The sequence below is a fragment of the Ranitomeya imitator genome, chromosome 5 (genome assembly GCF_032444005.1).
Source record: "Ranitomeya imitator isolate aRanImi1 chromosome 5, aRanImi1.pri, whole genome shotgun sequence".
NCBI lineage: Eukaryota > Metazoa > Chordata > Amphibia > Anura > Dendrobatidae > Ranitomeya > Ranitomeya imitator.
Window position 1 is genome coordinate 249593341 of NC_091286.1, and position 14101 is coordinate 249607441.

General features: G+C 41.4%; 1 protein-coding gene across 2 annotated transcripts in view; it reads right to left on the minus strand.

Annotated features, from left to right (window-relative positions):
* The window catches only part of LAMA2 (laminin subunit alpha 2), a 1496617-nt gene that overhangs the window by 815440 nt on the left and 667076 nt on the right, over positions 1-14101 (minus strand). For both annotated transcript variants that reach the window (XM_069726054.1, XM_069726053.1), the window contains exons 15-16: positions 12320-12431; positions 10822-10935 (exon numbers count right to left, since the gene is read on the minus strand). In XM_069726054.1, coding sequence (XP_069582155.1) covers positions 10822-10935; positions 12320-12431 — 226 coding nt within the window. The remainder of the gene's footprint in view (positions 1-10821; positions 10936-12319; positions 12432-14101) is intronic.

Here is a 14101-nt window from a genome sequence, read left to right on the forward strand (position 1 = left end):
TGCTATTAACTTTTGCTGGAAGCTCTGAGAAGCAAAGGGGTGCACCGCCGTGCTGTTAGTTCGGCACGGTGGGTCTTTTTGCCCCTTTGCGTGGTTTTCGTTTTAGGGTTTTTTGTAGACTGCATAGTTCTCTTTGCTATCCTCGCTCTGTCTAGAATATCGGGCCTCACTTTGCTGAATCTATTTCATTCCTACGTTTGTCTTTTCATCTTGCTAACAGTCATTATATGTGGGGGGCTGCCTATTCCTTTGGGGTATTTCTCTGAGGTAAGTCAGGCTTGTATTTCTATCTTCAGGCTAGTCAGCTCCTCAGGCAGTGCCGAGTTGCATAGGTAGTGATAGGCGCAATCCACTGCTGCTTATAGTTGTGTGAGGATAGATCAGGTACTGCAGTCTACAGAGATTCCACGTCTCAGAGCTCGTCCTATTGTTTTTGGTTATTGCCAGATCTCTGTATGTGCGCTGATTACTGCACGCTGTGTTGCCTGATTGCCAGCCATAACACAGAAGCATGTGACAAGTGATTTAGAAAGCACACAGGGTGAAATGTCACCCGGTCTAAACAGAAAGTAATTACCCTGTGTAACGGGGTCTACCAAGCTGGGGTACCTCTTTCAGTACCACCCCGTGTTTCAGGGGGTCCACTCTGGTTTGACTGGAGTCTGAATGTAGGACGCTGGCTGGAATTGCTTGGTTACATGGGCGCATATAAAAGATCACTGCTTCTCCTCGTATTTCCAGTCTGACAACACTTTACTCACAGGACACAGAATATATCACACAGATACAGAGGACAGGCCAATAGAAAAGCAGCAGGCCAGACATACATTACAATAGCCGCAGGTGGCCGGAGCCTGCCGATATTTACTGTGGGAATTACAAAGGTGGGGGCGGACAAAAGGGGAATATCGTGTCCCCTCTGCCCAGGGACGCAGCCTGTGGGCTGATGCATTAGGGACATGCATCTCACATGGAGCCTATTATACATACATATAACTCCACAACATATTCTGTGTGCGGAGTGGTTCCGTAACACGTAACATCCTTCTCTGTTAGCTTCACAGAGGGGTAGAAACTGTATGGCTCAGCTCGATACCCCGCTAGTGGAAATGGCACTAAGCGAAATCCCGTTACTTCACATGTAAGCACTATGCTCTTGGGGCAAGGGAACAGGTAGTGGACACAGGCACAGTGCATGCACAAACACAAACTGCTCTCCGGAGGTGCTGGAATTCTAAAGGCTGTACGCCCACCCTGTGCACATGCACAAACTCCTCTTTGGAGAAGCTGGAATTCTAAAGGCTATACGCCTGCCTTGAGCACACGCAAATTAGTTCACACTATCGTAGTGTTCCACCCACACACGTAACACAAATGATCTCAGTGCACCAATGGGCGCGCCAAAGATCCTTTTATAGATTGTGCCAATCAGACAGGACCTTGCTCGCGGGCCAATCCGGACCCGGCACAGAACCTGAGCAGCTGACTACGAACCACAAATGAGAGGTCTCCTCACGAGCATGCTCAGTGGAGTGAATTCTGGGGTTACTTTAGCTGTATCTGGAGAGCCAGCAGTAACTAGACGAACAGCATGAGTCGGAGCAAGATGACGTCTCTGCTGAGCAGGCTCCACTGCAGTCAAATGGGAGACCACAGAGGAAGACAAGGCTTGGGATCCACCTCATGCAGTAGGAGAATCTGGCGCCTAACACAGAGTGTACATTAATGCAGTGAAACAAAGTGTGAAAAACATTAAAGGGGTCTGAATACTTTCTGTACCCACTGTATATATATATGTATATATCTATCTATATATATATCTATATATACTGTATATATAAACAGTATATAGTTAGTTTGTTAATTTGTTCAATATGTTCAATAATAATATTACAGTGAGACTTTTTTTCATATAAAAGCCGTTGGTCTATAAATTTCAGTTTTGGATACTAATGAATACTCACAATCATTTTTAATATTCCAATTTTTCTTACTTGGAAATAAAATTAATCATGAAATGAAATAGTAATAGGGGAGCTGGAGAAACTGGAGACAGGAACGATAAAGCATCACTGTCTGATAATTTGGCAGAGGTTCAATTTATGCTTTTGAGAAACTAATGAAATGAGAAATGCTGTTTTAAGCTTCACACCATGTCAGATGATGTGTCACTGAAATGTCCTTGAATTAATTGATCAACTATACATTCAGGGAGAGTCATACAATGAAATTCCTAAGGAAGGCAAAGTGTAATCACATGCTGTGCCACTTCTTGGATTAATTGTGAAATTATTGATGGTCAATTTAAACAGTGAGCACAAAATTAAATGCATGAAAATACGTGATAAACTTAAGATAGAAAAATTTAGCATAATTACATTTCCAAAAACACAGTGAATTATATCATATCATTCATCTCACATAAAAGCAGGGAAAGCACAAACATCAGTAACTTTGTTTAAGTCAAAAGATGAGTAACAATTTGGTGGAATTCCATTATCATCAAAAAGTAAAATAATACTTTCACATTAGATACATTAGATACAAAGTCATAGTTTATATTTGAAGGTTGGAGATGGAAAGTTGTTGATTCCTTCGACACTAAATTGTTATTCTGATGGTAAAGTATTATAGAGATTTGATAATGATAGGTAAATGAAATGATATAACCAGCAGTAGCAGTTGGAGATGTTAGCAAACAGCTGAAAAGAAAAGCTCCCCCCTGAGGAAGCGGCAACACACGAACGCGAAACGCGCGTTGGGGTACGGGACCAGGATCCAGACAGGACACTTTGATACATATGGGTAATTAGCCTTTTTACCTCCCTACTTTATCTCATACTAGCTGAAGAGCCCGGCGTTGCCTGGGCATAGTAAATATCTGTGGTTAGTTATAGCACCTCACTTCTCTCATTTTCCCAATCACATCTTTCATTTTCCCCCTCACATCTCTCATTTTCTCCCTCACACCTCTCATTTTCTCCCTCACTCCTCTCATTCCCCCCTAACACTTGTCCTTTCAACCTCACATCTGTCATTTTCTGATCACTCCATTATTTTTCCTATCTCCTCTCATTTTGCACTCACACCTTTTCATTTTCACCTCACACCTCTCATTTTCACCTCATCACCTCAGTATATACATGTTTGTCATCTCCCTTATATATAGTATACATCTGTATGTCATCTCCTGTATATAGTATATACCTGTATGTCATCTCCCCTGTATATAGTATATACCTGCTGTGTGTCATCTCCCCTATATATAGTATATACCTGAATGTCATCTCCTTCTATATATAGTATATACCTGTATGTCATCTCCTCCTGTATATATTATATACCTGTGTGTCATCTCCCCTGTATATAGTATATATCTGAGTGTCATCTCCTCCTGCATATAGTATATACCTGCATGTCATCTTCTATATATAGCATATACCTGTATGTCATCTCCTCCTGTATATAGTATATACCTGTGTGTCATCTCCCCTGTATATAGTATATATCTGAGTGTCATCTCCTCCTGCATATAGTATATACCTGCATGTCATCTTCTATATATAGCATATACCTGTATGTCATCTCCTCCTGTATATAGTATATACCTGTATGTCATCTCCTCCTGTATATATATGTACCTATATGTCATCTCCTCCTCTATATAGTATATACCTGTGTGTCATCTCTCCTGTATATAGTATATATCTGTGTGTCATCTCCCCTGTATATAGTATATACCTGTGTGTCATCTCCTCCTGTATTAGACCTCGTTCACACGTTATTTGCTCAGTATTTTTACCTCAGTATTTGTAAGCTAAATTGGCAGCCTGATAAATCCCCAGCCAACAGGAAGCCCTCCCCCTGGCAGTATATATTAGCTCACACATACACATAATAGACAGGTCATGTGACTGACAGCTGCCGTATTTCCTATATGGTGCAATTGTTGTAGTTTGTCTGCTTATTAATCAGATTTTTATTTTTGAAGGATAATACCAGACTTGTGTGTGTTTTAGGGCGAGTTTCGTTTGTCAAGTTGTGTGTGTTGAGTTGCGTGTGGCGACATGCATGTAGCGACTTTTGTGAGATGAGTTTTGTGTAGCAACATGCGTGTAGCAACTTTTTGTGTGTCGAGTTGCATGTGACAGATTAGTGTAGCAAGTTGTGTGCAGCAAGTTTTGCGCATGGCGAGTTTTGCGCGTGGCGAGTTTTGTGTGGTGCCTTTTGAGTATGTGCAAGTTTTGCGTGAGGCAACTTTTGCATGTGTTGCAACTTTTGTGCATGTGGCAATTTTTCCGCGTGTGCAAGCTTTGCGTGTGGCGAGTTTTCCATGAGGTGAGTTTTGCACTTGTGGCGAGTTTTGCGTGAGCCTAGTTTTTGCATGTGGCGAGTTCTGCGCGTGGCGAGTTATGAGCGCCGACTTTTGTGTTTCGACTTTCATGTGGCAAGGTTGGTGTATGTGTGGTGAAATGTGTGCTGAGGGTAATATGTGTTCATGCACGTGGTAGTGTGTGGAGCATTTTGTGTGTGTTCATATCCCCGTGTGTGGTGAGTATCCCATGTCGGGGCCCCACCTTAGCAACTGTCTGGTATATACTCTTTGGCGCCATCGCGCTCACTCTTTAAGTCCCCCTTGTTCACATCTGGCAGCTGTCAATTTGCCTCCAACTCTTTTCCTTTCACTTTTCCCCATTATGTAGATAGGGCCAAAATTGTTTGGTGAATTGGTAAGCGCGGGTTTAAAATTTCACCTCACAACATAGGCTATGACGCTATCGGGGTCCAGACATGTGACTGTGCAAAATTTTGTGACTGTAGCTGCGACGCCTCCAACACTTTTCCTTTCACTTTTTCCCCATTATGTAGATAGGGGCAAAATTGTTTGGTGAATTGGAACGCGCAGGGTTAAAATTTTGCCTCACAACATAGCCTATGACGCTCTCGGGGTCCAGACGTGTGACTGTGCAAAATTTTGTGGCTGTAGCTGCGACAGTGCAGATGCCAATCCCGGACATACACACATACACACACACACACACACACACACATTCAGCTTTATATAGTAGATGTTTCGGCCTGCACAATTATGGTGTATGGCGATTTTATCAGCATAGCCTGTGCAATTGTGATTATACCATGTGTTCTATGAGCCATACATCAGACTTACTAGTATTCATGTGTAGGTAATATGCACTCTGTGTTAACACGTGATTTACCTGTGTCCTGTTCTGTATACCTGGATCATTGGTTGCATCCACGGGTATAGTCGTAATGTATTTTCTATAAACTGTTGTTTGCTATACATTTTTTAGGTGAAAATTAATAATACGAATTTTCAGTAAATGTAATTTTTTGCTACTTCGTGGCCAATTTTGACTCATGTTTCTCCGGTATAAATAATTTATGATTGAGTCGCCGTGTGTATTTTTAACTGACTCTTATTCCTATAAAAGCTCATATATGTAGCTCAGCCACAGTTTTTGAGACACAGCACAAAGTTGAAATACCCATTAAGGTACCTTCACACATAACGATATTGTTAACGATATCGTTGCTATTTGTGACGTAGCAACGATATCGTTAATGAAATCGTTATGTGTGACAGCGACCAACGATCAGGCCCCTGCTGGGAGATCGTTGGTCGCTGAGGAAAGTCCAGAACTTTATTTCGTCGCTGGATCTCCCGCAGACATCGCTGGATCGGCGTGTGTGACACCGATCCAGCGATGTCTTCACTGGTAACCAGGGTAAACATCGGGTAACTAAGCGCAGGGCCGCGCTTAGTAACCCGATGTTTACCCTGGTTACCAGCGTAAAAGTAAAAAAAAACAAACACTAGATACTTACCTACCGCTGTCTGTCCTCCAGCGCTGTGCTCTGCTCTCCTCCTGTACTGGCTGTGAGCCGGAAAGCAGAGCGGTGACGTCACCGCTCTGCTTTCCGGCTCCCAGACAGTACAAGAGGAGAGCAGAGAAGCAGAGCGCAGCGCTGGAGGACAGACAGCGTTAGGTAAGTATGTACGGTTTGTTTGTTTTTTACTTTTAGCATGGTAACCAGGGTAAACATCGGGTTACTAAGCGCGGCCCTGCGCTTAGTTACCCGATGTTTACCCTGGTTACCGGCATCGTTGGTCGCTGGAGAGCGGTCTGTGTGACAGCTCTCCAGCGACCAAACAGCGACGCTGCAGCGATCCGGATCGTTGTCGGTATCGCTGCAGCGTCGCTAAATGTGAAGGGGCCTTTAGTCCACAGGGAACAGGGAGAGGTATTTGTTTATTTAACTGAATGAAAGCATTGTGGGGGTCATTATACCACTTGGAGGGCTTTGCAGAGGCCATTATACTATTTGTTTGATGATCCAGGCAGGGGTTTGTTTCATGTTATTCTCTCCCCGGTCTGATCATGCTGGGGTTAACCTTCTCTGCCTCATTTTGGCTTCGGTGTGGCTATTTCAGTCTGCTGTGCCTGCAGACTTATGTCAGTGATAACTATGGAGAGTATTGAAAGCTCACAGTCAAAAAATATATACTTGGGGTAAATTAAACTAGACTCACAGAAAAAATCCCCCAAAGAAAAGAAAAATATCCTAAAAATTATCCTTTATTAATATATATTAAAACCATAAATGTGCACTTGACAACACCATCACCAATAGATGCAAGCGTACTACAGGAGAGGCCGGGTTGGTGCCAAGCCCTACGCTTTCTCAATGCTCCCTACCTGCCTGCGGAGGTTGGCACCCTATTTTCCTGTGCCGTGGCACCCCCGCTCCTCGTCGGCTAGCCCTGCTATCCCTATAGCACCCTAATAGGGTCAGGAGAGAAAATCTCACTTATACAATAATTAGATATGGATAGCTTGAGAGGACATGAATATGTCAGTAAAATATCTGACTGGATCTAAGGGTCTCAACTGACTTGGTAGTCTGTGTCCCTTACTTCTTATATATATACATAAAAATTATTATTAAGCCAGACGATATAACAACAGGTAGGGATGTTACAAAGAGACTAAAGATACATATGTGATCTTGGTCTAGCTATATATGTATTACTGTCACCAAGTGCTGTAGTGACAATAGGGAAAATGTATTTGCTGTAGTGTCAAGCATATCCCATACAGCCATCAAGGGATCAAGCTGCAGCTTTCATTAAACAATCAATGCAAGATAGCCACATGCCGTCCCCACATAATTGTTTGTTGTGACCCACGTGCTGACCAGATCCATAAACCACTTTCTATCTCATACAGAAGTTAATATGCATATCCCTTTTCTACTCAACGCGTTTCTCCCCTTCTAATGAAAAGGGGTTCATCAGGAGTACATCCAGACAATAAAGGGTTACTTAGCTTGCATAAGATAACAGCATATCAGCATGGTAGACAGCTGCACCACAGGGCCGGTCCCCTTATCTTAGTAGCGCGAGGAGAGTATTGAAAGCTAGCACTCAATCTGCAAAGTTTACGGTGCCAGTGAACGGGATAATAGATCCCACAAGTCCTAGAGTTCAAAATAATAATAATAATAATAATGATGCCGGCGCATGCGCAGATGTGTTAGTCCCCGGTGTTAGTATGCCGGAATAGCAGCGCCTGCGCACTAGATGCTGGGATAAGCGCTAGCGTAGTGTCCCCTGTGGTCAGCGCTTGCGTAATGACCCTGGTGATCAGCGCTTGCGTGTTAGATTAGAAGCGCCTGTGTTTAGCGGTCGGCACTAATGTAGTGAATGCTGATCAAGCTGAGCAAGCAGGCAAGCAGGCGCTGCTACTCCGGTATACTAACACATCTGTGCATGCGCCGGTGTCTCCCCGCACATCCGGTCACATGACCGGCCGGGGAGCTACATAAACGCCGGGATCCAGCATTAACCCTAAGCCTACTCACCACCGTGACACAGGATTGTGTTGGCTTGCTCCACTTCGCCACCAATGCTTGCCCCCTGCACTTGAACCATGAGACCTAGACGTGAGAGTCCAGCACACCGTCCAGATAAGTGTACCACCATCCTGACTATGATTTAAGCTTGCAATTTTCCTTTTACTAACAGGGACGCTTTCCCTAGCTCCACCTGCAATATACCACATTAGATGGGGAGTTCACTACTGCAACTGCGCCCCTATATACGTCTGTGCCCGTGAATGCATATGTGACACAGGTACCCCAAGTACTTTAATAAGTGCTCTTACTAGCATCTACCTTCTATATAATTGCCTCTGAGTCTCAGCCATATATGCTACATTCTTGCCCACAGCACAATTGCTTTTCCTTGCTCCTTCCAGAAAACGCAGGAGGGTTACTGCCTGATTTACACCCCTGATTGTACATGCAGGACAGGTATCCCATTTACTCGATTTATACCTACAGTCGGGCTAGTGCATATGTTCTTCCACTGATCCTCTTATATATATATCTAAACATTGAGTACAGCCACAAGTTTCCTTCCAGCCGGAATCACGGTTTTTGTGCATTGGCAAGCGTTCTCTAAACATACCAGTCTGGTTAGTATTTGTATGGCGTGTAGTTCTCTCCTAAGTTATAGAGATAGCTAGGCACATGTGTATTAAGGGTACTATCATATTCCCTTCTCTGCAGTATGTCTACACCCTAATTTGTGAGTGGACCGCTGGTTCATAGTCTTTTGGGTATTGTTAAGATCTCTTATGGTGTGTACACATGAGCTTAAAAATCGCAATCTTACTCTGGATTACTCCTTCCAGGTTATACAACTGCATCCCTTTACCCGACTCACCAGTCGTACAGTGTCCTTTCTTTATAAGCAACAGATTTATAACAGGGTATCTTTTCTTTCCATATTTATCTCAGAAACCTGTACAACTCTCTCCTTTGAACCACTCTGCGTTATGAAACTCTGTTTGAGCTTTACCATGTTGAATGCAGCATATATTCTTTATCCTGATGAAGTATGTCTGATTATGGCAGTATAATTCTCGTGACATGTATTCTTTTATGTAAATATGTAAATTTGTATATACATCTGTCTGTTAGTAATAGTTTTTTGTCCTTTGTTTGTTACAGCGATATTGTGATCAAGGCCACGGTGCTGGCCGAAACGTCATTAATTCGCCAAGTACCTCTTTTAATTGATTGAAATCAAATAAACTTTTGATATATGCAACTTACAATTATACGAGTGCGGTGATTATTTTGAACTCTTTACGTCAGTGATAGTTCATGCTCCCAAGCTAGGGAAGCTGACCCCATGATACCGTGTGTTGTCCTCTGCCTGTGCACTCTGTTCCTATGACTTCCCTTTCCTGCCATCCCTCTTTGTCTTAGTGTTCGCTACCTGTTCTTGGACCTCTTGGTATGTGACCCGGCTTGTCTTCTGACCTGTTTTACTGTCTCTCGTCTCGGTTATATTTGCTCCCATCTGGCTCTTTCCTCTGGCTTGTATTTGACCATGTGTATTGCTGTGACCTCGGGTACTTCTTGTCCTGATGGTTTCAGACTCGGCTTGTCTGACCACTATTTAGCCATTTGGCGGCACTTTTGCTGCTGCTCAGTGGTGTTACGCTGTGTGTGCAGCCTATCTTCCCTCACCAGCATCCCCTGGTGAAGGTTGTGTTATACTGCACTGCAGCAGCATTACATTTTGGTTGGGTATTTTTCGAGCCATTATACTGTTTGGGTGGCTATGTGTTGGGTCATTATACTGTTTTAAGGACTATGCGAGGACCATTATATTATTTGGAGGGCTATATGGGCACCAATATACTGTAGGGAGGTATATTTTGGGTTCATTATACTGTTTTAAAAAATATGTGGGGCAGATATTATACTTGGAGGGCTGTGTGGGCTCCATTATGCTGCATGCTGGCCATTATACACTGTGGATCATTGCCTAGGGTTCATCGTACTGTATAGAGGGTTGTGTAAAGCTCATTTTACTGTTTGGAGAACTATTGGGGCCATTATACTGTATGGGATTCATCAAACTGTGTGGAGGGTTGTGTGGGGGCCATCATACTGTATGGAGACCATTATACTGTATGGAGGGCTATGTAAAGGCCATCATACTGTGTGTGCTGGACTATGGGGGCCATCATACTGTGAAAGGCTTACTGTGGGGGGTATCATTCTGCATTGCGGTCACTGTCAGGATATCATAATTTGCAGAGGGGACTATAGGGTCATACTATGAGTGTGGTGGGTACTGTGGAGGAGTTTACTATGGGGTTATCATACTTTGTTTGAAGGGGCACTTCTGTTTGCATTTCACTTTATGGGGGCCATGAAAGGAATATTATTAATTTATTTTTTGTGAGGGGGCTCAATTAGAGCTTCTGCTATGGGTTCCATGATTTCTATGTACACTCTTGTCAGCTAAAGCTGAGAAGTAATGCTTGACATAGTGAGTAACAGTTAATTTTGTTTTCTTTTCAACATGGCCATGACAAAAAAGTTTTAAAGAGAAAACCCCATTTACGGAGAATACAAGTGGTTATTTAGTTCAGGAGAACAGAGGCCATCAGACATATTAATTGCTTTGGGACACATGAAGCATTGTATCAGTCACCTGTTTTTAACACTTTGGATAGCTGTACTTTTTAGATGTAGCCATTGAAATTAATACAAGTGACAGCATGTTTCTGTTCAGTCACATGCAGCTTCTGCTTTTTTCATTTGAATTTAAGAGTAAATGTATTAAACAAGGACCAACACTTAAGGACTTGGGTGACGTTTTGATGGAGGAATGTAGAACTCATAATCTTTGTCAAAGATCCTCCTTAAATACAAGTGAATATCTTCCATTGGAGTTGGGCACTAATTTGTATATATGCAATGAATAATACTTACTTTACAGAATCCGGTATTATCATCACATGAGTCGGAGTGACCAAAGCATCGACATGGCTCACACTTCCCACCAAACAAGGTGCCATTTACTCGCCTATGTCCTGGCAAACAGGTCTGCAAAATAGAAAGAGTTACTTACAGAGGAATATTATCTGTTTTGACTTAGAATAAAATTTGATGACAAAGACAAAAAGTAAAGTCACACTATTCCTCTTAGCAGTGATAAATGTCCATGCTGTGTGTTCCAACTGACCTTACTATCACCTTTAAGTGGAAGGCTAAATGGAGCATATGCTTCAACTTTCTTCTGATGTGGTGCAGAAAGACAGAAAATAGAAAGAATAGGAAGAAAATGAATGAGAACAACCTTAATGGGAACCAAAAAAATAATGAAGAAAAATAAAGAAATAAAAGGATAGTGAAATCACAGTTTGAAAGAGAATCACACCGCCAGTATTACTAATTGCTTTCCTGAATGCTAACTACTGGTAGCATTATCAATTCCTAATGTATTTGGTTATACAAGTTAACAATGTTATATTATGTGATGTTTTAGGACTATTTTAGATAATAGTTTAAAAGTTGATTTTGATTTGATTCTGCATCTTGCGAAATATTGCTTAACGACCTCTGAGACACCATTTGATATTTCTTCATGTGGTTGTGTCTTCCAATAGCAGAAGTAGAGGTAATGTTTTTGTACAACAGGGATGATTTCATGTTGTACATCTGCACTAATACTACCAAATACTCTACGTCAATCTATTATCTCTCAAATCAAATTCACATTTAGACCATATTCACATGTTCAGTAATTGATCAGTAATTTACATCAGTATTTGTAAGCCAAAGCCAGGAGTGGAACAATCAGAGGAAAAGTATAATAGAAACATATGCACCACTTCTGCATTTATCACCCACTCCTGGTTTTGGTTTACAAATACTGATGTAAAAAACTGACCAAATACTGAACATGTGAACTTGGTCTTACTGCTCTAATTGTAAAAAGGCTCACATCATGTACTATATAAAGAAAGGTTATCATTATCAGCAGTATGCTGTTGCTATTGTCGTGATTATCATTATTACTATCATACATTAGGTTGTTTTTTAAAATGGACAATAAAAGATACAGAGATATTTCAAATTCTACTAAACTATAAAAAAGGGTAATAATAACAAAAATGGTAGACATTTTGACCATCTACAAATGGTAGACATTTTGACTATTTACAGTATATTGAAAACATTGCAATCTAAGATTTATTTCTGCTTTCATAAGGTCCTCTAAATAGTATATTGTTATTAGATCATATGGCCAAATCTCCGATAGTTGTTAGATTGTTAGATTTTCTGTTTACCACACTACTTGAAAGTGTATAAAACAAAACTGTAAGGAAATCTTCAGGCCCATAATGAAATAGCTACACGAGTCTGTTATAGTAAGTACTGACCAGAACATTTAGGTGACATGGTGTAATGCTGAAATAATACTCACTTCACAAGAAGTACCACTGTATCCAGGAGGACATTGACATATTTCAACATCAAAAGCCGTGCGTCCACTGGGTAAGGAATCCTCAGCTCGTTCAATGGTAACTGAACTTAATCTAAATGTAACAGATACAAAAGTAATGTGAGTAAAACACCTGTAAAACTGTGTAGCAATACCAGTTATGTGTAATATGTTTCAATATGCCTGTGCTTACATTTGTGTTGTAGGTCTCTATCAACAATTGAGCCACACTTAACAGTAAGTATGGGTTTGTTGTATGCCATTACTATACATCAAATTACTGATAATGCAGAAGTAAGCATATCCTAAAGAAACTCTGGCACAAAGAAATCTTTATCTGACGTCTCATTTGTGTCAGTCAAATAATGGTTAGATGGTTGAGCCCTCTTCATTGGGTTAATAAAAATGTCTGTTTTTAAAAGATATCTCAGTCAGACGTTATTGATTTTTTTTGTACATAAAATGTGAACAATTGTTCCTAAGTGTTTTGGATCCTCTTTTCATAAGTGTTTAATCCAGTGTGTAAGTTTTTACCATCATTGACGAACTAACGGAAAAATAAATAAGTTACCAATCTTCTCATGTTCATTACAATGTTAAAGGGAATCTGTCAGCATATTTTTGATATGTAATCTGAGAGCAGCACAATCTAGAGACAGAAAGCTTGATCCCAATAATATATAATTTTCTGGACTGCTTGTCAGAAAGCTGCCAGTCAGTGGTGAGGGCAGGATAACACAGATTAGCTTGACTGCTGTGCACGTGAGACCTAGTCAGACAGAGACAATTTCCTGTTGATTAAACGCTGATTTTATTGAAGCTACAACACACAGCCTTGCCCTATAACAAGGTGATTTCAGATTGAATAGCAAATACCTGCTAATAGATTCACTTTAAAGGATCAAATCATGTAAGCCATATATATTTGCATATAGGTCAAAGAAAGTTCAATAAAATGATACCTCAATATATGCAGTCTGGTGTCTTAGTCTAGAGAAAGGCATATTTTTCTTAATTTGTAAATGCACTTTTAAGATCTGTGGGCGGGACATTGATCTGCCGGAGAATCTTTCTCCAGAGGGTATTTTACAAAACTGGAGTATTACCACTGTGAGACATGTAATAACTGACAGTCTGCTCTCCTGATCTACATGGCTCACACTAATAATGCCCCTTTTATTTAAAAGATGGTGTCCCGATTCTAACGCATCGGGTATTCTAGAATATATATGTAGTTAATTTATGAACTTTTCAGAATAATGCAATTTATACACAGGATTCGGCCGGGCGTGACCAATTAGCGAAGCGTGGTTCAAATTCTGCACCAAATCGCGGCCAGAATGCACCTGTTGCTGATTGTTCGCGGCTGGCCGGGCGTGACCAATCAGTGAAGCCAGGGCCAGCTCCAAGTTTTTGAGGGCCCGGGCGAAAGAGTCTCAGTGGGCCCCCCTCTTTAACACATACCACTATTCATGATGCACAGATACAGCAGAGAAATATACCACAGCCAAGTAGCATATAACACAGCCCACGCAGCATATAGTACAGCCACGTAGCATATAGCACAGGCCATGTAGTATATAACACAGCCCACGTAGCATATAGCACAACCCACGTAGCATATAGAACACACTATGTAGTATATAGCACAGCCCACGTAATATACAGCACAGCCCACGCAGTGTATAACACAGCCTACATAGTATATAGCACAGCCCACGTAGTATATAGCATAGCCACGTAGTATATAACACGGCCACGTAT